At 41.6% G+C, this 26,215-nt stretch overlaps 1 protein-coding gene across 1 annotated transcript in view; it reads left to right on the top strand.

Annotated features, from left to right (window-relative positions):
- LOC108705797 (DNA polymerase alpha catalytic subunit-like) overlaps positions 1–26,215 on the top strand; it is a 125,018-nt gene that overhangs the window by 93,222 nt on the left and 5,581 nt on the right. The window contains exons 20-22 of the mRNA XM_041583551.1: positions 1,255–1,430; positions 19,543–19,672; positions 25,576–25,695. Of these exons, the coding sequence (XP_041439485.1) occupies positions 1,255–1,430; positions 19,543–19,672; positions 25,576–25,695 (426 nt within the window). The remainder of the gene's footprint in view (positions 1–1,254; positions 1,431–19,542; positions 19,673–25,575; positions 25,696–26,215) is intronic.

Genomic DNA, 26,215 nt, shown 5'->3' with positions numbered 1-26,215 from the left:
AACACTTAAGCAACTGATAGTTCACATCATATTAAGTGGCATATTAAAGAATCTTACCAAACTGGAATATATATTTAAGTAAATATTGCCCTTTTACATCTCTTGCCTTGAGCCACCATTTTGTGATGGTCTGTGTGCTGCCTCAGAGGTCACCTGACCAGAAATACTTCAACTCTAACTGTAACAGGAAGAAGTGTGGAAGCAAAAGACACAACTCTGTCTGTTAATTGGCTCATGTGACCTAACATGTATGGTTTGTTGGTATGTTTGTGAGTACAGTGAATCCTACGATCCCAGGGGGCGGCCCTTATTTTTTAAAATGGCAATTTCTATTTATGATTACCCAATGGCACATACTACTAGAAGTATATTATTATGAAAATGGTTTATTTACATGAAGCAGGACTTACATATGAGCTGTTTTATGCAATATCTTTTTATAGAGGCCTACATTGTTTGGGGGGTATAGTTTTCCTTTAATGAAAACTACTATCAGGGGGCAAGATAATTTTATATTCAAAGAATCAGTTTCTGTGTTGATCAGACTTGCAAAATGGTCATATTTTTTTACTTAATGAAAAAAACACATAAACAAAGTCACTTTGGGTGGTTTGAAAACATTGAACAGTTGGACTAAATCTGTACATAATTTTCCTTTGATGCCATGGTCTAGCGGATTGCATTATATAACTAAGCACACCGGAGGGATCTAAAATAAAATAGAATTATTTTTTTAATTTAATGCATGTTTGCATAAATGTGTTGTAACACTAACTTACATCTATTTCCAAATGGTCAATGGAGTTGCACTTAAGGTAAATCTTTGTTTCAAAAGAGCAAACTGATTTTTTTTATATATGTAATTTTGAAATCTGACATTGGGGCTAGCGATATTATCTGTTTCCAATGTGCCCCAAGGCATGTGACTTGTGCTCTGGTAAACTTCAGGGAGTGATATCACCCCCTCCCCCAGCAGCCCATCAGCAGAACAATGGGAAAGTAACCAGTTAAGAGCTGCCTGGTAGATATAAGAACAGCACTAATAGTGAAAATTCACGTCTCACTGCGACTCGTTTACATTGAGTAACAGAAACAAACTGTTCCATCCAAAAATGTGGATTCTAGTCCCTGCAAAATAAAGATAGCGCATATGAATTTCCATGGCAGACACATTGTCTCCTACCAATAAAACTGCTCCTCTCTGTGTACAAAACACACCCAAATGCATTTTCTGCTTTATTTTTATTATTTAAGGGTCGAAGTGGCTTTGCAGAAAGAAATGCAGCTTGTGGACGCATCATTTGTGATATTGAGATTTCTGCCAAGGAGTTAATTCGCTGTAAAAGCTATCATTTGTCTGAATTGGTACATCAGATACTGAAAGCAGAGAGAGTTGTAATCCCACCTGAAAACATCCGCAATGCATATAAGTAAGTAAAAATGGAAAGGACATGAGTAGATAAGATATATGTAGATGGCATGATGATCTAATCTATGCTATTATATATTTATTGTATATCTTCATATACGAGAAATTTGTTTAAGTTTTGCTTGCTATCAACAGTTCCATTAAAGTAGGGATGCACCGAATCCAGGACTTTTTCAGCAGGATTCAGATTCGGACGATTCTGGGAAATAGTGTGACTTTTGTCACAAATCAAGGAAGTAAAAAATGTTTTCCCTTTCCCACCCCTAATTTGCATATGCAAATTTGTAGTCGGTTCGGTATTCGGCTGAATCTTTCGAAAAGGATTAGGGGTTTCGGCCGAATCTAAAATAGTGGATTCAGTGCATCCCTACATTAATTAGGGGTATTGAACCCGAAACATGTGTTTACCACTGCCTGGAATAAAAAGTTGTTTGCAGTAATAACTGCTGGAGTTCATCTTCCTATACTTGGATCATCCCTACATTAAGGGGCAGATTTACTATGGGTCGAATATCGAGGGTTAATTAACCCTCGATATTCGACTAGGAATTTAAATCCTTCGAATTCGAATATCGAATTCGAAGGATTTAGCGCAGGAAATTCAATCGATCGAAGGATTATTCATTCGATCGAACGATTAAATCCTTCGAATCGAACGTTTCGAAGGATTTTAATCCAACGATCAAATGAATATCCTTCGATCAAAAAAACTTGGGCAAGCCTATGGGGACCTTCCCCATAGGCTAACATTGTGTTCGGTAGCTTTTATCTGCCGAACTAGGGGGTCGAAGTTTTTTTTAAAGAGACAGTACTTCGACTATCGAATGGTCGAATAGTCGAACGATTTTTAGTTCAAATCGTTCGATAGTCTTGGTCGAAGTAGCCCATTCGATGGTCAAAGTAGCCCAAAAAAAACGTAGAAATTCGAAGTTTTTTTAATTCGAACCCTTCACTCGAATTTAGTAAATCTGCCCCCATGGTATAAGTAAACATTAAAAACAACCCAAATGAAAAATTATTCGGTCAAAGCAGTCAAAAAGATGCACTTTCAGAAGGAAATAAGAGAAGTGATCTGATGTAGCTATGTTCAGGAAGGAAATGGGAAAGGGTATTTTAGGCTTCTGATCTCTTTCCTGAGCAGAGCAACATCAAAACACTTCTCTGTTTCCCCTCTGAAGGTGTATCTCTGATTGTACAGATACAGGAACTGACCAGAAGGAGGTGATGTTGTTACAAAATTAATTTTACAGGCAGTTAAAAACTTATATAACTCTTAAATTGAAACAAATTTGTGTAAATTGCACATGTGCATAGAAAACAAAACTAAGCAATTTTGCATTCAGTTTTTTAAGGTGTTCTTATCCTTTAACCTTCTTTTATCCTTTAACCTTCTCATTTCCTATTGGTTTGTACTCTCTGGCGCGCATACAAGTGCCAAATGTAGGTGGATAAAAAATGAAGTGTTAAATATACTTTGAGCTCATATCTACATTATGCTAACTTATACCTGAAGGTATAGTGGTTCTTCAATTGTGGTTGTCCCTCCATAATATCAAAGAGGAGTCATGTATCAGCCATTTGTGATTTCAAGTCTACTATGTATGTACAAAAATCTTTGTATGTATTAGGGATGCACCGAACCCACTATTTTGGATTCGGCCGAACCCCCGAATCCTTCGCAAAAGATTCGGCCGAATACCGAACTGAGTCCGAATCCTAGTTTGCATATGCAAATTACGGGTGGGAAGGGGAAAACATTCTTCACTTCCTTGTTTTGTGACAAAAAGTCACGTGATTTCCCTCCTCATCCCTAATTTGCATATGCAAATTAGGATGCAGATTCTGTTCAGCCTGTCTACAGGATTCTGGTGCATTCCTAGTATACATGAAAGATTTGTTCTCGGAACCGTTGTGGTTGTAGGAGTTGTTGTTTTCTGAAAAGTATTTGTTTAATAGTAAATGCCTGTCTAGGAAGAAAAATCAAGCATTTTATTTCATATTCTGCAAAATCCCGATAATAATCATTGTTTCTAACCTCTGAGGCTATGAATATTTCATTTAACGATACAATGCACCTTCACGCCTAACCTTGAATAGGTCATAGGCTCGACATTCAAAAGCAAAAAAAATTTTTTTAGTATAGAAAATATATGCTGACAAGTATATATTCAGCTCCGTGACCTGACTGATCTAGTAAACAACAACCTTTATAATGGAAGAGGGAGCTTTCACATTGAAAATAATGCATGGAGGGAAACTTTAATGATACATCACTTTAGCTCTGAAAAAAAACATAACAGCCTGAGTGCTTCTTTAACCTTTTAAGTGCCAGCAGAATTTCACATTTTGGTTACGCGAAATGCCAGCCGTTTTTGAAACATTTTGTGCTCTCTCACTTTAGGGGCATTTTCTGAGGGGAAACCTATAGTTTACCTAGGAAAACTATACATTGTTTTTTTCGGTAGAAACTGAGCTTTCTAAATCTGCCTGAGTTTTCATGTATTTACACCTGTGCAAAAAAATTTATAGTGCTAAATACCAAAAAAAAATGAAAAATTACCATTTTTCATCGTATATCAATTTATACCAGAAAAATATTTCATTTTACGGATGAAAATCCAACTGATTTGGAAAGCCTTATGTCTCTCGAACGTGCCAATACCAGATATGTATAGTTTTAGGGAGATTTAGGATTTCTGTACAGCAAAAACTCCCGGCAGTCTATTACCAAATTTTGAAAGCACTAAGGCAGAAAACGGCATGCTTTAGATTCCAAGGCAAAAAATCCTGAAACCGTAGGTTTACCCCAGAAAACCATACATTTTTGAAAAGTACACATTCTGCCGATTACAAAATGGGTAACTATGTCTCTCTACTCCCAACTACCAAACATAAAAGCTTGTCTGAACATAGCGGTTTTCAACAAAAAATTCAAAATTCTGAAAAATCATTTCAAAGGTTTTATTTTGCTGCTCCGCATATCCCAAACTATATTAGGTACCAAGAAAAAGCACCTGAAATATGATTGCCAGGGGTCCACTGAACAATTTGATACCCATTATGCATAGGTTTACCAAAGTATCTGGCATTTAGAGACACCAATATGTAGTTAGCACATCCAAATTGTTCAGGGACTTTACTTCAGCTACTGAGAAATCAACACATTGACTGCATTTTTTGTGGGGTAAAAACACAGAATTATATGTTTACCCCCCAAACCCATATATTTTTGGAAAGTACACATTCTACTGAATCTAAAATGGGTACCCATGCCTTTCTGCTCCAAACTACTGAGTCGCAAGGCTTTCCCAAAATTGTCGGTTTTGGTGAAATATCTGAAAATTTCCTCAAACCTTCAACTTCCCAGCACCATATCACCCATGTATCATTACGTACTAAGAAAAAGCACCCTAAATATGATTGCCAGGGTTCCTCTGAACATTTTGGTGGTCATTGTTCATAAGTTTACCAAAGTATCTGGCATTTAGAGGCCCCAAAATGAAGTTAGCGCATACAAACAGTCCCGTGGGTAACTTCAGCTAATGAAAGATCAACACATTGACTGCATTTTTGTGGGGTAAAAACACAGAAATATATGTTTACCCCCCAAAACCCATATATTTTTGGAAAGTACACATTCTACCGAATCTAAAATGGGTACCCATGCCTTTCTGCTCCAAACTACTGAGTCGTAAGGCTTTCCCACAATTGTCGGTTTTTGTGAAATATCTGAAAATTGCCTCAAAGCTTCAACTTCCCAGCACCATATCACCCATGTATCGTTACGCACCAAGAAAAAGCACCCCTAAATATGATTGCCAGGGTTCCTCCAAACAGTTTGGTGGCCATTGTTCATAGGTTTATCAAAGTATCTGGCATTTAGAGGCCTCAAAATGAAGTTAGCGCATACAAATAGTCCTGTGGGTAACTTCATCTAATGAAAATCAACACATTGACTGCATTTTTGTGGGGTAAAAACACAGAAATATATGTTTACCCCCCAAACCCATACATTTTTGGAAAGTACACATTCTACTGAATCTAAAATGGGTACCCATGCCTTTCTGCTCCAAACTACTGAGTCGCAAGGCTTTCCCAAAGTTGTCGGGTTTTGGTGAAATATCTGAAAATTGCCTCAAAGCTTCAACTTCCCAGCACCATATCACCCATGTGTCATTACGTACTAAGAAAAAGCACCCTAAATATGATTGCCAGGGTTCCTCTGAACATTTTGGTGGCCATTGTTCATAAGTTTACCAAAGTATCTGGCATTTAGAGTCCCCAAAATGAAGTTAGCGCATACAAACAGTCCCGTGGGTAACTTCAGCTAATGAAAAATCAACACATTGACTGCATTTTTGTGGGGTAAAAACACAGGAAATATATGTTTACCCCCAAACCCATACATTTTTGGAAAGTACACATTCTACCGAATCTAAAATGGGTACCCATGCCTTATTGCTCCAAACTACTGAGTCGCAAGGCTTTCCCAAAGTTGTCGGTTTTGGTGAAATATCTGAAAATTGCCTCAAAGCTTCAACTTCCCAGCACCATATCACCCATGTGTCATTACGTACTAAGAAAAAGCACCCTAAATATGATTGCCAGGGTTACTCCGAACAGTTTGGTGGCCATTGTTCATAGGTTTACCAAAGTATCTGGCATTTAGAGGCCCCAAAATGAAGTTAGCGCATACAAACAGTCCCGTGGGGTAACTTCAGCTAATGAAAAATCAACACATTGACTGCATTTTTGTGGGGTAAAAACACAGAAATATATGTTTACCCCCCAAACCCATATATTTTTGGAAAGTACACATTCTACTGAATCTAAAATGGGTACCCATGCCTTTCTGCTCCAAACTACTGAGTCGCAAGGCTTTCCCAAAGTTGTCGGTTTTGGTGAAATATCTGAAAATTGCCTCAAAGCTTCAACTTCCCAGCACCATATCACCCATGTGTCATTACGTACTAAGAAAAAGCACCCTAAATATGATTGCCAGGGTTCCTCCGAACAGTTTGGTGGCCATTGTTCATAGGTTTACCAAAGTATCTGGCATTTAGAGGCCCCAAAATGAAGTTAGCGCATACAAACAGTCCCGTGGGTAACTTCAGCTAATGAAAAATCAACACATTGACTGCATTTTTGTGGGGTAAAAACACAGAAATATATGTTTACCCCCCAAACCCATACATTTTGGAAAGTACACATTCTACCGAATCTAAAATGGGTACCCATGCCTTATTGCTCCAAACTACTGAGTCGCAAGGCTTTCCCAAAGTTGTCGGTTTTGGTGAAATATCTGAAAATTGCCTCAAAGCTTCAACTTCCCAGCACCATATCACCCATGTGTCATTACGTACTAAGAAAAAGCACCCTAAATATGATTGCCAGGGTTACTCCCGAACAGTTTGGTGGCCATTGTTCATAGGTTTACCAAAGTATCTGGCATTTAGAGGCCCCAAAATGAAGTTAGCGCATACAAACAGTCCCGTGGGTAACTTCAGCTAATGAAAAATCAACACATTGACTGCATTTTTGTGGGGTAAAACACAGAAATATATGTTTACCCCCCAAACCCATACATTTTTGGAAAGTACACATTCTACCGAATCTAAAATGGTACCCATGCCTTATTGCTCCAAACTACTGAGTCGCAAGGCTTTCCCAAAGTTGTCGGTTTTTGGTGAAATATCTGAAAATTGCCTCAAAGCTTCAACTTCCCAGCACCATATCACCCATGTGTCATTACGTACTAAGAAAAAGCACCCTAAATATGATTGCCAGGGTTCCTCAGAACATTTTTGGTGGCCATCGTTCATAAGTTTACCAAAGTATATGGCATTTAGAGGCCCCAAAATGAAGTTAGCACATACAAATTGTCCGGTGGGTAACTTCAGCTAATGAAAAATTAACACATTCACTGCATTTTTGTGGGGTAAAAACACAGAAATAGATGTTTACCCCCCAACCCATATATTTTTGGAAAGTACACATTCTACAGAATCTAAAATGGGTACCCATGCCTTTCTGCTCCAAACTACTGAGTCGCAAGGCTTTGCCAAATTTGGCGGTTTTGGTGAAATATCTGGAAATTGCCTCAAAGCTTCAACTTTCCAGCATCGTATTGTCCATGTATCATTACCAGCATAAAGCATCCTAAATATAAACATATGGGTCTACTAAACAGTTTGATGCCAATGTGCATAGATATACCAAACTATGTGGCGCACAGAGACCCCCAAATGACAATATGTATAGACATTTTCACGGCTGACGCTCTGGCTGCTGCAATATGAGCACCTGGAGTGTGTATTATGCGACATTAGACCCCCTAACAGTACAGAGACCCAGAAAACCAATATATTTTCAGAAAGTACACATTCTGACGAATCCAATATGGGTAAATAAGTGTTTCTACTGCAAACTGCCAAACTGCAAAGCAATGCTGAACATAACGGTTTTTATCAAATTTCTGAAAATCGTCACAAAGCTTGAATTCTACCCCATTATATGCCACACATTTCGTAACGTATCAGCATAAAACATCCTAAATATGAACGCCAGGGTCTACTGAACACTTTGATGCCCAGTATGCATAGATATACCAAACTATGTGGCGCACAGAGACCCCAAATGACAATAGTGTATATACATTTTCATGGCTGACGCGCTGGCTGCTGCAATATGAGCACCTGGTGTGCGTATTATGCGACATTAGACCCCCTAACAGTACAGAGACCCCAGAAAACCAATATTTTCAGAAAGTACACATTCTGACGAATCCAATATGGGTAAATAAGTGTTTCTACTGCAAACTGCCAAACTGCAAAGCAATGCTGAACATAAGGGTTTTTTATCAAATTCTGAAAATCGTCACAAAGCTTGAATTCTACCCCATTATATGCCACACATTTCGTAACGTATCAGCATAAAACATCCTAAATATGAACGCCAGGGGTCTACTGAACACTTTGATGCCCAGTATGCATAGATATACCAAACTATGTGGTGTACAGAGACCCCCAAATGACAATAGTGTATATACATTTTCACGGCTGACGCTGGCTGCTGCAATATGAGCACCTGGTGTGTGTATTATGCGACATTAGACCCCCTAACAGTACAGAGACCCCAGAAAACCATATATTTTCAGAAAGTAACACATTCTGACGAATCCAATATGGGTAAATAAGTGTTTCTACTGCAAACTGCCAAACTGCAAAGCAATGCTGAAAATAACGGTTTTTATCAAATTTCTGAAAATCGTCACAAAGCTTGAATTTACCCCATTATATGCCCCACATTTCGTAACGTATCAGCATAAAACATCCTAAATATGAACGCCAGGGGTCTACTGAACACTTTGATGCCCAATATGCATAGATATACCAAACTATGTGGCGCACAGAGACCCCCAAATGACAATAGTGTATATACATTTTCACGGCTGACGCGCTGGCTGCTGCAATATGAGCACCTGGTGTGTGTATTATGCGACATTAGACCCCCTAACAGTACAGAGACCCCAGAAAACCATATATTTTCAGAAAGTACACATTCTGAAGAATCCAATATGGGTAAATAAGTGTTTCTACTGCAAACTGCCAAACTGCAAAGCAATGCTGAACATAACGGTTTTTATCAAATTTCTGAAAATCGTCACAAAGCTTGAATTTTACCCCATTATATGCCCACATTTCTTAACGTATCAGCATAAAACATCCTAAATATGAACGCCAGGGGTCTACTGAACACTTTGATGCCCAGTATGCATAGATATACCAAACTATGTGGTGTACAGAGACCCCCAAATGACAATAGTGTATATACATTTTCACGGCTGACGCGCTGGCTGCTGCAATATGAGCACCTGGTGTGTGTATTATGCGACATTAGACCCCCCTAACAGTACAGAGACCCCAGAAAACCATATATTTTCAGAAAGTACACATTCTGACGAATCCAATATGGGTAAATAAGTGTTTCTACTGCAAACTGCCAAACTGCAAAGCAATGCTGAAAATAACGGTTTTTATCAAATTTCTGAAAATCGTCACAAAGCTTGAATTTTACCCCATTATATGCCCCACATTTCTTAACGTATCAGCATAAAACATCCTAAATATGAACGCCAGGGGTCTACTGAACACTTTGATGCCCAGTATGCATAGATATACCAAACTATGTGGTGTACAGAGACCCCCAAATGACAATAGTGTATATACATTTTCACGGCTGACGCGCTGGCTGCTGCAATATGAGCACCTGGTGTGTGTATTATGCGACATTAGACCCCCCTAACAGTACAGAGACCCCAGAAAACCATATATTTTCAGAAAGTACACATTCTGACGAATCCAATATGGGTAAATAAGTGTTTCTACTGCAAACTGCCAAACTGCAAAGCAATGCTGAACATAACGGTTTTTATCAAATTTCTGAAAATCGTCACAAAGCTTGAATTTTACCCCATTATATGCCCCACATTTCGTAACGTATCAGCATAAAACATCCTAAATATGAACGCCAGGGGTCTTACTGAACACTTTGATGCCCAATATGCATAGATATACCAAACTATGTGGCGCACAGAGACCCCCAAATGGATATAAAGTAGATAAAATTTACAAGGCAAAACAAAATAAGGCAGTAAAGAGTGAAATGCAAAAAAATCCAATAAAACCACAAAAATCAATGTTTTTTTTCCAGACTAGTGTTATCGGCCGTCAGAATCACAGTTTGAATATTTTAGCTGGGCCAAACAGGTTATACGGCTAGAAACAAGTGAACACAACATACGCAGAGCTGAAAATGCAATAAAATGGCTAAAAATTCAATAAAATGGCTAAAAATGCACCAAAATACCCAAAATTGCAATATAATCACCGAAATAACATAAAAAAGATATTGCACAGTACGGTTAGCGAATACGCTATTCGTAATGGCAATAAAACATTTTTTTCAGCCAAAAAAAAGAGACGATGCGATAAGAAAAAAAAAAAAAAAAAGCCACAATGCCATGTATGTGCGTGTGCGTGTGTACAAATGGTAAATTACATGTTATGTGCGCGTGTGTGCGTGTGCACATGTGTGTAAGTGCAGTGAGTGTAAGTGACCCCCCCAATCCCCAAAAATGTATGTGTAAGTGTGTGTAAGTGTGAATCTAAGTGTGTATTACTGTAATAAGTGTGTGTTGGTGTGTTTGTGTGTGTAATTGTTGCACTAACCTGAAAAAATCGCTGGAGACTGTTGCAGGCGATCAGGAAGACTCCCTGGAAGACATCTGCCTCGTGGTTCCTGTCTGTGTGCTGTGGGGGCGGAGATCGTCGATCCGGTGCAGGCTGCAGCAGCAGGACACGTAAGTAACACGTGCCTGCTGCTGTTTTTGGGCCCCTGGGCGATCGCGCCCCAGGGGCCACTCGATCCCTGCTCTGCTCGTTGCCTAGGGGCAGGGGATCGAGCAGGAACGGAGCGAGCGGCTCTAACAGCCGCTCCTCCGCTTCTGAACCCGGAAGTGCTGCAGAACGTAGAATCTACGTTCTGTGGCATTTCAAGTACCTTTGCCACAGAACGTAGATTCTACGATCTGTGGCATTTAAAGGGTTAAATGTAAAAGCTACATATTCCATTATACAGAATTGGCCTGGACACCGAACTAATACGTACGGAAAATTGCTCTTGCCTTGCACAGGAATTTTAAGATTTTGTCAACTTGCGTGTGTTTGACCTCTGCAAATTCAAGGTAGAAACCAGTGATTCGCTTCCTTTCTGACTATTAGGTACTTCTCTAAACTCCCAAATTACTAAATGGATTTTCTTCTGCTGCTGTTAATATCATTATTAGCTAATTATTAGAGAGAAAATATAATGTGGCGTATCTAGAATTTGTTCTTGCTCACATATATATATGCCAGTAAGTACCTTAAACTCTTAAAATAAAGCTGTAACTTTAGGACAATTTGTAGAAAAACGTTGAATAAATGTAAATGAGCTAAAAGGTAATTTTTCGTTACTTATTGAGTTTGTAGGTCTTGTTGATCGATCATAATTTATTATACTTACGCGTTCTATTTTGATGGTTGCGCTTTGCAAAATCAAAATTCCTACTTGTTGTTCTCTACATGTAAGCGGCTTTATTATTGATGGCGATGGAATGAATATTTAGCAAAAGGTAGCACAGATGAGGGAACCAAGGCAAACACACGGCTATGTTGCATACATTTTTCTGATTGCAGCTATGGGATTATCGAGAATGCTTGGGACCTGGGGTTTTCTGATCTTTCTGTAATTTGGATGACCATACCTATAGTCAACTAAAAAAAATGTTCAAGGTACAGGTATAGGATCCACTATCCAAAAACCTGAGATCTCTAAATTACTGGTAGACAGAAGGCTTTCTTCCATAGACTCCATTATAATCAACATTTTTTAAAACAATTTCCTTTTATCAGTAGCCTGTACTTAAAGGGATCCTGTCATCGGAAAAAAATGTTTTTTTCAAAACGCATTAGTTAATAGTGCTACTCCAGCAGAATTCTGCACTGAAATCCATTTCTCAAAAGCGCAAACGGATTTTTCTCTAAGTCAGCTTGGGGGACACAGGGACCTTGGGTATAGCTAGTACCACTAGGAGGCAGGACACAACCACAAAACAAAACTGACTCCTCCCTTGCTGGCTATACCCCCAGCAGGCGGAGCCTAAAGCCAGTTTGAGTTGTGTCCTCAGGAGGTTAGGACGTTTTTTTATTTTTGCTACTCTAAAAGTCAGCTAAGCTGACACCAGGGCAATGCAGACCCTTTACACAACGTAAAGGCTCTTAATGTTATCCCCCAACGTGGGAGCCTGTCTCCGGGTCATCTTGTGCTCTGGCACAGACCATCCAGCTCACAGAATGTTTTCCCTTCCTTGCAGGAGGAGCAAGTGCTGGCCGGCAGACAAGGAGAGCATTGGATCTTTTGGGCCTGAGGTAAGTCTGTTTCCTCAGCCCCTATCCTCTCTCTATCTATTCCTCCCAGGCATGAGTACACTGGATAAGGATTCCTATGCCTGGCCATGCTATCTATAGCGGAAAGGTCCCTACTCCCCCTCACTTCTACCTTCCCTGTTAGGACTCTATGGGGCGTTTCTATCAGGGCCCTAAGGCCCTGCTTGGAGGGGTGACAGGCGCTCTCCGGCGCTCTCTGGCGCCATGCGGCACTTTCCTCTTTGGGTGACTTGGTGGGGGAGCGCCGACTTCAGCGGCGCTTCCTTCACTGGCGGGGAATTCGTTGCGCGATCTCGCGCATGCGCAGTACGCCCTCTGGCGCCATGCGTGTCTCCTCCTCTCCGTGCGTGCCGCCATTTTGGATCAAGTGGCGCACCCTACGCGCGCATTTCACAGACACTGAGAGGCACGGCACAGCACACAGGGACGCAGAGAATCTCCTCGCCCTTACCAGGTTTCTAACAAACTACTCCTCCTTCCCTGCATTCTCCTCTGCAGGCTAGCGTGTAGTTTTGCCCTCTGGGGGTTGGGGAGGCCTCCCTTGGCTTAGCAAATTCAGCTACCTTGCACCTTAGCCATCATCATGTCTGATGGGCCAAGTGAGGGTCTCTTTTCCAGGGCCGCACCCACTGCCTCTGTTACCTATTTAGCCTGTGCCAAATGCTGCAAACGTCTCCCACGAGGACACAAGGATCCTCTATGTGTTAATTGTAAGTCTCTGGTTACTGATCCCCCAGTACCTACTCCACCTCAGAATCAGGTCATTCAAGGGGACTCCCCAGCTTCTAGCAGACCGGCTTCCCCAGCCAGGGAGCAATCCACTCCAGAATGGGCATCCAATTGGCCACGGGAATCCCCAAATTAGCTCAGTCTCTGGACAAGCTGCTTGCCCGGCTAGATAATCCTAGACCTAGGTCTTCTAAGCGCAGGGCCCCTCTCCGTCTGATGACGACAGTATTTCTCCTCCCAGGCACCAGTCTCCTTTTCCACCTGACTCTGGGACGAGGACCACTCAGACGGCGAACTATCTTGTAGTTCCGGCCATGACGAGGAGGACTCCCATAAATTCTCTTCGGAAACTATTGACTCCCTGATTTCATCTGTACTGGAAACTCTTAACCTGCAAGACACAGGGGCCACAGCTGAGTCCTCAAAGGCTCTTTTCAAACGGCACAGTAAGACATCACCTGTTTTTCCCTCTCATTCTCAGCTCGATCAAATTATTCAACAAGAATGGGACAAACCAGAGAGGCGCTTCCAAGCCAACCGTCGATTCCTCAGGCAATATCCCTTTGCGCCTGATATCACCGACAAGTGGTCCTCTCCACCATCTGTCGATGCTCCTGTCTCTAGACTTTCCAAAAACACAGCATTACCAGTCCCTGATGCCTCATCCTTCAAGGACTCTATGGACAAAAAATTAGAGAGCCTGCTACGATCCGTTTTTTTCTGCCTCTGGTGCATCCTTCGCCCAGTGATTGCCATAGCATGGGTCAGCCGGGCTATCCAATCCTGGTCCGTTAATCTGGTTAACGCTATAGCGGAAGGAGTTCCGCACCACGAACTTTCTCAACTCGCCTCACAAATCAAGGAGGCAAATGACTATTTATGCGAAGCTTCACTTGACGCCACACAAGTCATTAGCAGGTCCTCTGCCCTCGCCATTGCAGCACGAAGATCCCTTTGGATGAAATTATGGTCTGCCGACCTCTCTTCCAAAAAGTCGCTTACATCCATCCCCTTCAAGGGTAAACTCCTCTTCGGGCCCGACCTCGACAAGATTATTAATCAGGCTACGGGAGGTAAGAGCACCCTGCTGCCACAGCCTAAGGCTCGTCCACTTTTCGTAGAGGAAAGTTTTTTCGTGCCCCCAGAACAGAGGTTCCAGATCTTCTCCTCCAAGGACATCATTCTCGAACAGGGGTCGTTTTGGCAACAAGCAGAGACCTTCCTGGCAGAACAGGAAACACGTCTCCAAGACCACTGATAAAACTACCTCAGCATGACGCCATGCTTCCAACACCAACTCCTGTGGGGGGAGATTAAGACTTTTCGCAGATGCATGGGTCACACTCATTTCAAGACTCATGGATTCACGAGGTCGTCACCCGAGGATACCACCTGGAGTTTTCATCTCTCCCCCCCCCCACGTTTTTTTCATGTCACGGTTCCCACCGGGATCGGACAAACAATTGGCATTCCAAGACGTTATCGCCAGTCCTTCTGCTCGCAGAAGTTATTATTCCGGTTCCTCCTGCGGAGCGATTCAAGGGTTTCTATTCGAACCTTTTTGTTGTTCCCAAAAAGGACGGATCCGTTCGACCTATCCTAGACTTAAAAGAACTAAACAAATTCCTCCGTCCTCGGAAGTTCAAAATGGAGTCCTTACGATCCGTCATTGCAGCGATGTCTCCGGGTCAATTTCTCATGTCTCTCGACATCAAGGACGCTTATCTGCATGTGCCCATTTTCCCTCCGCATCAGAAGTACTTGAGATTTGCCTTCCAAAATCGTCATTTCCAGTTCACAAGTCTGCCCGTTCGGCCTCACCTCGGCTCCTCGAGTTTTCACCAAGATTATGGCTGCGGCCACGGCAGACATTCGCAGTGCAGGGATAGACATCACTCCCTACCTCGACGACTTACTGATCAAGGCACCTTCCTTTCAGGAGGCTCAACCAGCTCTAAAGACCTCCATGACCAAACTGCAAGATCTGGGCTGGGTTCTCAACCTCACCAAATCCTCGCTAATACCCAGCCACTCCATGGTTTTCCTGGGCATGACCTTCAACACGCAGTCTCAAACGATATCTCTACCGATCGAGAAGGTGGTCTGCCTACAAAGATTGGTGACGAGTCTACTTCAGAAGCTGCGAGATTCTGCATGAAGGTTCTGGGAGTTATGGCATCCACCATAGAAGCAGTACCTTTTGCCCAATTCCATCTCCGGGACCTTCAGTGGAACATTCTCTCATCCTGGAACAGGAACTCCCTGCTACAGGAGATACCCCTCTCTCAACAGACGAGGTCATCCCTCTCTGGTGGTTACAGACCCCTCATCTCACCAAGGGCAGGTGCCTCGGCGAGCCTTGCTGGCGTATCCTGACGACCGATGCGAGCCTCTTCGGTTGGGGAGCGGTTCTCGAGGGGCGGTCGGCTCAAGGGAAGTGGAACCAGCACGAGAAACATCTGCAGATCAACCTGCTCGAGATCCGGGCAATTCGGCTTGGCCTCCTCCACTGGCAACAAGAACTCGAAGGCCAAGCGGTGAAGGTTCAGTCGGACAACTCGACGGCTGTGGCTTACATCAACCACCAGGGCGGTACAAGAAGCAGAGGGGCGCTAAACGAGATAAAGCTCATCTTTCGGTGGCCGAAGCTCGCAATGTTCACCTGTCAGCCATTTACATCCCGGGGTTGCTGAATTGGGAAGCGGACTTCCTCAGCCGTCAGTCCCTCGACCCGGGCGAGTGGTCACTAAACGACGAAGTCTTCCAAGAGCTGTCGCTTCGGTGGGGCATACCAGAGGTGGATCTCATGGCAACCAGGCACAACAGGAAGGTTCCGACGTTCCTGGCTCGTTACAGGGATCCCCTGGCTCACGATGTGGACGCCATAACGGCCCCCTGGCCCTTTCGACTAGCGTATGCCTTCCCGCCTCTGCCTCTCATTCCCAGAACCATTCGAAGAGAACGGACCACGCTTATCCTGATAGCACCAAGGTGGCCCCGTCGGGCCTGGTTCTCGGACCTCCTCAATCTCTCCGTGGCGGAACCATGGACTCTGCCATCACTGCCGGACCTTCTCACCCAGGGACCGATACGGCATCCAAACCCAGGATGCCTCAACTTAACGGCCTGGCTCTTGAGACACGAATCCTGACACGGAAGGGTTTTTCCAAGGCCGTCGCACTCACAATGTGCGCAGCTCGTAAGCCAGTTTCAGCCAGAGCCTACTATAGGGTTTGGTCCACCTACCGACAGTGGTGCTCTAAACTCAAGGTGAAGTTCCGGGAGTTTTCCATTCCTCACATCCTGGAGTTCTTGCAAGAGGGCCTCTCGCTGGGCATGTCTTTGGGGTCACTAAAATCTCAAATTTCAGCCCTGTCAGTTCTTTTCCAACGACGTCTAGCTGTACTTCCTGATGTCAAGACCTTTATGCAGGGAGTGGCCCACGTGGCTCCCCCTGTTAGAGCAACCTTTCCTGTTTGGGACCTCACGCAAGTGTTACACGCTCTTCAACTGCCTCCATTTGAACCTCTCGCCTCAGTGCCGCTTCAGTGGCTCACCTGGAAGACGGTTTTTCTCCTTGCCATTGCCTCAGCGAGACGTGTCTCCGAGCTCAGCGCTCTTTCATGTACGGCTCCCTACCTCGTCTTCCATCTGGACAGGGCCGTTCTTCGCACCATCCCTTCGTTCCTCCCAAAGGTCGTCTCTGAGTTTCCATCTTAACCAGGAAATTGTTGTGCCATCCTTCTGTCCGGCTCCGGCAAATTCTAAGGAACGAGCCTTACACACCCTCGATCCTGTCAGAGCTCTGAAGTTCTACCTGCATAGGGTTCGAGAGATCCGTAAATGCGATGCCCTGTTGGTGCTCCCTTCAGGACCTCGACAGGGCTGTCCGGCTACCAAGCAGGCCATCTCCCGCTGGATCAAACAGGCTATCCAGGAGCTTACACGGCAAAGGGGAAGGATCCCCCGACCAGAATCACGGCTCACTCCACCAGGGGTGTGAGTACTTCCTGGGCGTTCCGTAACCAAGTTTCGGCCGAGCAGCTGTGCAAGGCGGCTACGTGGACTTCTGTCCATTCTTTTTCCAAATTTTACCACTTTGATACCTTTGCGGCATCTGACACTCGATTCGGCAGAAGGGTGCTGCAAGCTGCAGTGGTTTCTACTTAGGCCTCTTTTCCCGCCCGGTTTCTGGGGACAGCTTTGGTATGTCCAAGGTCCCTGTGTCCCCCAAGCTGACTTAGAGAAAAGGAGATTTTTCTCTTCAGTCACTTGGGGACACAGGGCTTCCCTCCCTGGATAGAGGCCTTCACTCCTTCAGATATGTTTTTGGTTAAATTGAGTTTGGAATGTTTTTTCCATATCTAGTTTTATTCCTGTTGACTTTGGTACAAACTGGCTTTAGGCTCCGCCTGCTGGGGTATAGCCAGCGAGGGAGGAGTCAGTTTTTGTTTTGTGGTTGTGTCCTGCCTCCTAGTGGTACTAGCTATACCCAAGGTCCCTGTGTCCCCCAAGTGACTGAAGAGAAAAAGATTTAACGGTAAGTAAACAAAATCTCCTTTTTTATATTCAATTTTGAAATCTGACGTGGGGCTAGACATTTTGTCAATTTCCCAGCTGCCCCTGGTCATGTGACTTGTGCCTGCACTTTAGGAGAGAAATGCTTTCTGGCAGGCTACTGTTTTTCCTTCTCAATGTAACTGAATGTGTCTCAGTGGGACATGGGTTTTTACTATTGAGTGTTGTTCTTAGATCTACCAGGCAGCTGTTATCTTGTGTTAGGGAGCTGTTATCTGGTTACCTTCCCATTGTTCTTTTGTTTGGCTGCTGGGGGGGGGAAAGGGAGGGATATCACTCCAACTTGCAGTACAGCAGTAAAGTGAAAAAAATCAGTTTGCTCTTTTGAGAAATGGATTTCAGTGCAGAATTCTGCTGGAGCAGCACTATTAAAATTTGATTTTTTTTTCTTCCCCCATGACCGTATCCCTTTAATCCAAACTAAGAAATAATTAATCCTTTTTGGAAGCAAAACCAGCCTATTGGGTTTATTTAATGTAGGGATGCACGGAATCCACTTTTTTGGATTCGGCCGAACCCCCGAATCCTTCGTGAAAGATTCGGCCGAATACCGAACTGAATCTGAACCCTAATTTTCATATGCAAATTAGGGGTGGGAAGGGGGAAACATTTTTTACTTCCTTGTTTTCTGACAAAAAGTCATGCAATTTCCCTCCCGCCCCTAATTTGCATATGCAAATTAGGATTCGGATTCGGTTCGGCTGGGCAGAAGGATTCGGCCAAATCCGAATCCTGCTGAAAGGCCGAATCCTGGCCGAATCCCGAACCGAATCCTGGATTCGGTGCATCCCTAATTTAATGTTTACACGATTTTCTAATAGGCTTAAGGCATAAATATCCAAATAACGGAAAGAACCCCCAGGTCGTGAGCATTCTGGATAACAGCAGGTCCCATACCTGTATATCTTTTTTGACTGTACCTGTTTGTACAGTTACAGGAACTGACCAGCAGGTGACGCTGTTGTTACAAAATTTATCTTATTGGTAGTTAATAAAAACTTAAATAACTCTGAAACTGAAAAAAAAAATTTTGAATGTAAATTTTAAAAGTGAAGATCTCTTACTAGAGCAGCCCATTCATATACTGATAATTGAAACAAAAACAATATAAACATTGGCATACATGTTATTGTAACTTGTGTGAACCTATTCAGCACAGGGGTCAATCAGTGAAACGCTGATGACTACTGCGAGTTTGTATGGTATTCTGGTAATACATGGGTCACTGCCTTAAATAAAGGTTGTCAATTACATCACTGCATCTTTGCCTATGTATTACTAAAGACCTAATGTCATGTTTTGTATAGTTCTGAAATAAATCAGGCAGACTTCAAGGTTTGTTTTTAATTATAGCATATACTTGCTTTCCTTAAAGGGATGGTTAATCTTTAAGGTTTAAGCAACTTTTCTATTGGTTTTCATTATTTTTTATAGTTTTATAATTATTCGCCTCTAGTTACTCTTTGCAGCTTTCAAATGGGTGTTGTTGACCCCTTCTAAAAGTAAATGCGTTGTAATGCTACAAATGTTTTATTGCTAATTTTTGTTACTCCTCTTTCTATTCAGGTCCTGTCCTATTCGTATTCCGGTCTCCTATTTAAATCAATGCATGGTTGCTAGGGTAATTTGGACCATAGCTACCAGATAGTTTAAAATGCAAATTGGAGAGCTGCGGAATAAAAAGATAAATAACAAAAAACTTTAAATAATACAAAATGAAAACCATTTGCAAATTGTCTCAGAATATCACTCTTTACGTCATACTAATAGTTTTTTCAAATGTGAACAATCCCTTTAATAGGATTCTTTCACTTGCAGTGATTCAGTACATCTTCTGTACATGCTGGAGAACACCTGGATTGATGCAAAATTCATCCTTCAGATCATGTGTGAGCTGAATGTTCTTCCCCTGGCCTTACAAATCACAAATATTGCAGGCAATGTCATGGTAAGGAATTGTACATTATAGAAACGATTTAACAAATGTTTAAAGGGGTTCTGGGGCAACTTTACAAGTGATTCCACAAAGGGAAGGTTAGAAATTGTGTTTTTTTTACTTTTACATTGTTATAATTGTTATATAATCAAAAGTTGGACCTACTCCATTGTGGCTAGAGAAATCACTTGCAATGACTTGGATGACTCCTTGGACAAGCATAGTGAACTCAAAGTCTACAGTTAATTTAGTATAGGTATAGGGTTGTCATCCATAGATGCAGGTTTCTTTCAGGTCTGGCTTTTACTCCGGCAGACCATTAGGCTACATTGCAACTAGGCTGGATGGGACTACAGCCCTATAAGACCGAAAACTAGTTAAGTTCTGGTTTTAAATGATGCATGCACCCCTCTATTGATCGTGAATATGGTTTTACTGTTATGTGTACTAGACCCACCCCAGTTTGGGGGGGGGGGGTTGGAGTGGGAAATTTAGGAATATTGTTCATATGTTGATTCAACTCTCTCCTTCTCCTGTACTCTGCAAGCAATAGCACTCATGCTGCCCTCTCAAGTGTATCCCATAAACTATTTCACTCTCTAATATTATCTCATGGAACACCAGGAACCTTAACTCTTACATTTAAACGTAGCCTTATGCACAACTACGTTAAAGGAAAACTATACCCCCAAAATTAATACTTGAGCAACAGTTTTTATTTAAATTAAGTGGCATATTAAAGAATCTTCCCAAACTGGAATATATTGCTCATTTACATCTCTTGCCTTGAACCACCATTTCGTGATGGTCTGTGTGCTGCCTCAGAGATCACCTGACCAGAAATACTGCAGCTCTAACTGTAACAGGAAGAAGTGTGGAAGCAAAAATCAGAACTCTGACTGTTAATTGGCTCATGTGACCTAACATGTATGGTTTGTTTGGTTTGTGTGCACCGTGAATCCTAGGATCCCAGGGGGTATAGATTTCCTTTAAGAAGCATGCACCTTCTATTCTGCTATAGGAAACTCACCTGACAGGACAAAAAATCCTCTCCCCTAAAAGACACGGGGGGGTATCTATTCTAATTAGGAAAAACACAAAATTTTCTCTGAACCATGGTTTTACAGACCACAATGGTTGCCATATTATTCTTTACTGCACTCTATGCAACAAATCCATAACTATCATCATTGTGTATATACCCCCGCCATACACAATGGACCCACAGGCTAATCGCCTTCATTCCCAAACACGGGTCAGATTAAATTAGCACAATGCTCCAGCTTGTAATTGCCTGGAGATGAAAACACTAATAGGGGAGTGAATACATCTTCTACTCAAGTACTCAGCAGTACTTTTCAAGGATTGATCTAGCATTGGTAACTACCGATGTCCTCCCCTTATTGATAAAGCACAGTTTTTACCTTGTATTCTAAGACCATTCTCCACTCCTGCTCTCCCTCCATTGGTCCACCTCAGCGGGTTCAAGACTGTGGAGACTAAGATCCCTTTGGCTGTCTAATGAATTGGTACAAAGCGGGTCAACTGTGCAGTAGTTACAGACCTGAAACTCCTAGTATAATAGTTTGTGACGTACTACCAAAAGCTATGCCAGTCCACAATACCCCACCCTAATAACACACTCTTTCCCAAGGACTCCCTCAGCCAACCTATAAATATCTTCCTCCTTCGTTTGTAGAAGCCCTCATTGTTGTGGTTCCAAAACTGGGTAACGACCCAGTGAAATTCATACCGGCCAATCTCCCTCATAAACACAGACGCTAAAATTCTTGCATAAATACTGGCCACATGACTCCAATGTTACACTGTCGATCTCATTCATCTGGATCAATCTGGCCTTATGCTGGGCAGATCCACCAAGATTAACATAAGAAGACTATACACCAACATTTCTTCATGAAAATGAAGGCACTAGAGCAGCAGCCTCTCTTGATTCTGCAAAGGCCTTTGTTTCCTTGGGAGATCCTTCACAGATTTGATCTAGGTGACCACCATCAGGGGGGCTTAGGGGGTACAGTCAGAATGGGCCTAAATGGTTGCATGGCTGTGTGGCACTTTTTGGATTGGCTGGGCCCCCTTAACAGCGTGTGAGCAAACCCGAAGCAATGGAGCCAGGGCCAAAAACCATCCCAAAGCAGCGAGCAGCAGCTCCCACATCTGCAGTTATCTTTATATCTAAGCCAAGACCCTGATTCCACGGGACTGCTAGAATCATATAGACTCCTGCAGACCACAAGACCAGATCTCTCCCTTTCCTTTATACAAAGGATGGTATTTCATCTAATACTTTAGACATAAAGGTAACTACAGATGTAAATTCTGTGATTTCTATAGTACTTTGTGAGCACAAATCTCAATTGTCTGTCTAAAGGGGTTATATATACTTGCTCCTGTGCTTCACAGTATGTGGGGAAAACCACACTCAGTGCTTGTGAGTTTCGGAGCTTATATAAGCAATTGAAAGGAAAGCTTTTAAGTCCGGTTTGGCTAAGAATGTTCATGAGAATCATGATGGAGTTATGAGTATACACTTCCAAATTCTATATAAACTAAATTTTCAGATAAGAAGGGTTTATTTGGATAAGAGGCTATTGAAAAAGATGCCTTTTGGATTTATCATCTTAACACTTGAACCTCTAGGGGAATGACTAGGGATTGGGAACTATTGTGTTTCTATTAAATATTGAGTATTTCATTCATTTATGGATTTGTTTTCCTTTTTCCTGTGTCTGTTTAAATGCTCTATATATTAATTTTTAACTGGTAAATTGTGGTATAATATATCCACTGGAAGGGACATTATCAGGGTTATATTTTTATAGGTGTGTACTTCCTGATGTATTTATACATGTGTTCTGGAGGGGTCATGAGATTCCGATGAAGTGGCGTGACACCACGAAACATGTTAAGGGGCAAATTAATTTTTTTATGGTCAAAGCTGTCAAATTTGAATGGGGAGTTATTCAAATTCGATTTGAGTTTTTAAAAAAATTCGAGATTTATCATGGCCTTTTAAGAACGGAGGGAGGGAGACGTCCAGGGATACATTTTGAGTTGTTTGCAGCCTTCCTGACATTCAAGTTTTTTTCGGAGAAAACTTAATTCAATTTGAGTTTTCAGGTCGATTCCATTCATCAGAATTTAAAAAAATTATTTATTTTTAATAAATTTTGTTTTGTCAAATTTATGGGATTTTAGGGCCCGCTAAGTGTGTTGTCCCTATAGCGTGTTGGATCATGTTTTTTTCAAAAGGACAATAAAGAATTAATTATTTTAATATTGGTGTTGTCACGGGTGCTCCATGCAATGCTGCTGTTCATATTAACCTGCGTTGTGTTTGTACAGCTATGAATTATACAGAAGATATGTGTAGTCAGTAATTTTCTCTTTCACGAACAATTTGTGAAAAATAGTTTTATTGAAAAATAGTGTAAAATATTTGATATGTTTAATAGTGTAAAATAGTGTAAAATATTTAATATATTTTACAGGGATGGGACCTGTTATCCAGAATGTTCGGGACCTGGGGTTTTCCAAATAACGGATCTTTCTGTAATTTGGATCTTCATACCTTAAGTCTACTAGAAAATCATGTAAACATTAAATAAACTCAATAGGCTAATTTTGCTTCCAATAAGGATTAATTATATCTTAGTTGGGATCAAGTACAAGCTACTGTTTTATTATTATAGCAAAAATAATTTTTTAATTTGGATTATTTGGATAAAATGGAGTCTTTGCGAGATGGCCATTCCGTTATTTGGAGCTTTCTGGATAACTGGTTTCCAGATAACGGATCCCAGTAAAAAATGTTTCCCCCTTCCCACCCCTAGTTTGCATATGCAAATTAGGATTCGGTTCGGTATTCGGCTGAATCTTTCGCAAAGGGTTCGGGCGAATGCAAAAAAGTGGATTTGTTGCATCCCTACCATTTATACATATTAGTTTCATACTGTATTTTTTTTTTTTAGTACAATGATATTTGCTTTATCTTTTATGCCTAAAAGCTGCAGCTATTTTATGGCAAAAGAACAGAGAAAGTTTCAAAACGTTGACATTTCACATTTTTTATGGGTAGTAGATAAACGGAATGGAAATGTGCTCATAAAATTGCCAGTTGTCTGTGACTCCTCAATGTCTTACAATCTGTGTAACGATCTACCTTCCCTTCCCTGTTGTATCACCACAAAATTGTGGTGATACAACAGTCTTCTCTTTCACTTTGGCTTAGATTTTTTGTTTTTTCTTTGTTTTTTCCGCATCTCTCGCGGGTGCATCAAATTCAGCTTGAAATTTCTAATGACTAAAAATGATCTAGTTTCATAGCATGTTGCTCTTACTGAACGAAGCAGCTGAAACAAACCGACTCTGTTGACAGAAATGATGTCTTGTCAGCGTATTCATCTTTCCAAAATCACGCTGGGCTGTTTTTAAAAAGAAAATGTCATTGTAGTGTGTGATTCCATTCCAAACCTGTTCTCTGTAACAAGTAAATGTCACTTTCTACCTAGACCCCAAAATACATTGAGCCCCTCTTTTTCTTTTTTTTTTAAATGAGCTGGTCGGTTGCCTTGGGCATACTTCATACTGGCACAATCCGTAAAAAGTGGAAGTATTTGTAATATATTTAGAATTCTGTTACTTCTTAGTTAATATGTTGAAAGGCACCAAACCCAAGATTTCATATTCAATTTAGCTGAGTTCTAAGCATTTTTATAATGTAATCAAAGTTCTTTTTTTTTCCTGATCCTGAGCAGCTCTATTAAACTAAACTGGATATGTGGAATTTTTAAATGCCACAATTTTGAAAATATGGTTAACTATTTGGCCTCTTTGGTTAAATTGTAAAACCATGACTTGATATATTGATATATATATATATTTATATTTATAGTAGAACCCCCATTTTGCATCCTGATTTTAAGTTTTGATGGTGGTACCTGCTTGTCTAACAGTCTTAGTTGTGTCTAGGCTTATACTCGAGTTTCCCCAGTTTTCGTAAGTAAAATTAGGTATACTCGGGTCGGTGCAAGCTATAACACTATATTTATTCTGCAGAATGCTTTACTATACTTGAGTAAACAGCTTTTGAAGTGTTCTCTGTTTAGGATAGCAACTGCCATATTAGCTTGGTGTGTCATCACTTGCTGCCTGAGTCTCTCCCTGCTCGCTCATAGCGCTGGGCTCGGATTACAGCAGGGAAGGGAGGAGAGATTGGGAGAGGAGCAAACTGAGCATGCTGAAGGCCGTGCCCTGGAGGTGTAAGCTGAAAACAGGAAGTCTGATACAGAAGCCCATGTGTACACAATAGAAGGAAAGAAATGTGCTGTTTCTTTTGATAGAGGACTCAGAGCAGCATTACTTTGAGGGTTTACTGGTGTATTTATATAGACCTTTCTGATAAAGCTTACTTAATTTTAGCCTTTCCTTCTCCTTTAAGGACTGAAGATCCAAATTACGGAATGATCTATTATCTGGAAAGCCCCAGATCCTGGTCATTCTGGATAATAGGTCCCATACCTGTACCTTGTACTTGATCCAAACTAAGATATAATTAATCCTTACTGAAAGTTAAACTAGCCTTTTGTGTTTATTTAATGTTTACATGATTTTCTAGTAGACTTAAGATGGCCATAGACGCAAAGATCTGATCGTACGAATCGAGAATTCATGGTCGGACATAACTTTCGTACGATTGTGGTCAGGGGCAGAACATCGGCTGATTTGTTCTTTTCTACTTTATTTGATCGGAATTGTTAGTGGCAGGTCGGGAGATGGGAAAGTCTGATCGGATCTTTGCGTCTATGGCCAGCTTTAAGGTATGAAGACCGGTTTCTGGAAAATACCACGTCCCGAGCATTTTGGATTAAAATAGTTTTTTTCTTTTTTTGCAGTCAAGGACATTAATGGGTGGACGCTCAGAAAGAAACGAGTACCTACTGCTTCACGCCTTCACAGAAAATAACTTCATAGTGCCAGACAAACCAGTGTTCAAGAAAATGCAGCAGACCACTGTGAGTGAGAGAAATATTTATTATAAAAGATTTATAAAGGGAACTGGGTGGGATTACAGATAAGGGCTCGGCTTCCTTCCATAGCTGGTCATGCTTTGTACATGATCGTGTGCATGGTAAGTTTATGTACAGATCACTAGAAGGTATTCTTTAAACTGTTATCCACAATAATCTGACCTGCCATACTGTCCAGTGTATTTTTTTTATGTAAAGCCTTTTCCTTTACTCTCATTGCATCTTTCTAGAGACTAGTGATGGGCGAATTTATTCGGCAGGTGCAAATTCGCAGCGAATTTGCAAAATGGCCGCGAAAATTCGCCGCATCCAAAAAAAAAACTGATGCGGCATCAAAAATGAGACGCCAGCACCATTTTGCGAATTTTTTGCCTTTTTGGCAAAGTAACACGGCGCAAATTCGCCCATCACTACTAGAGAATTGTAATCTGTTATGGAAGATTTAGTAGGGCATAAAGGCATGATTAATGTAATACATGCACTGTCCCATTTAAAATGCTAAGCT

The sequence above is a fragment of the Xenopus laevis genome, chromosome 2S, assembly GCF_017654675.1.
Source record: "Xenopus laevis strain J_2021 chromosome 2S, Xenopus_laevis_v10.1, whole genome shotgun sequence".
NCBI lineage: Eukaryota > Metazoa > Chordata > Amphibia > Anura > Pipidae > Xenopus > Xenopus laevis.
This window is presented reverse-complemented; position numbering and strand designations above follow the sequence as displayed.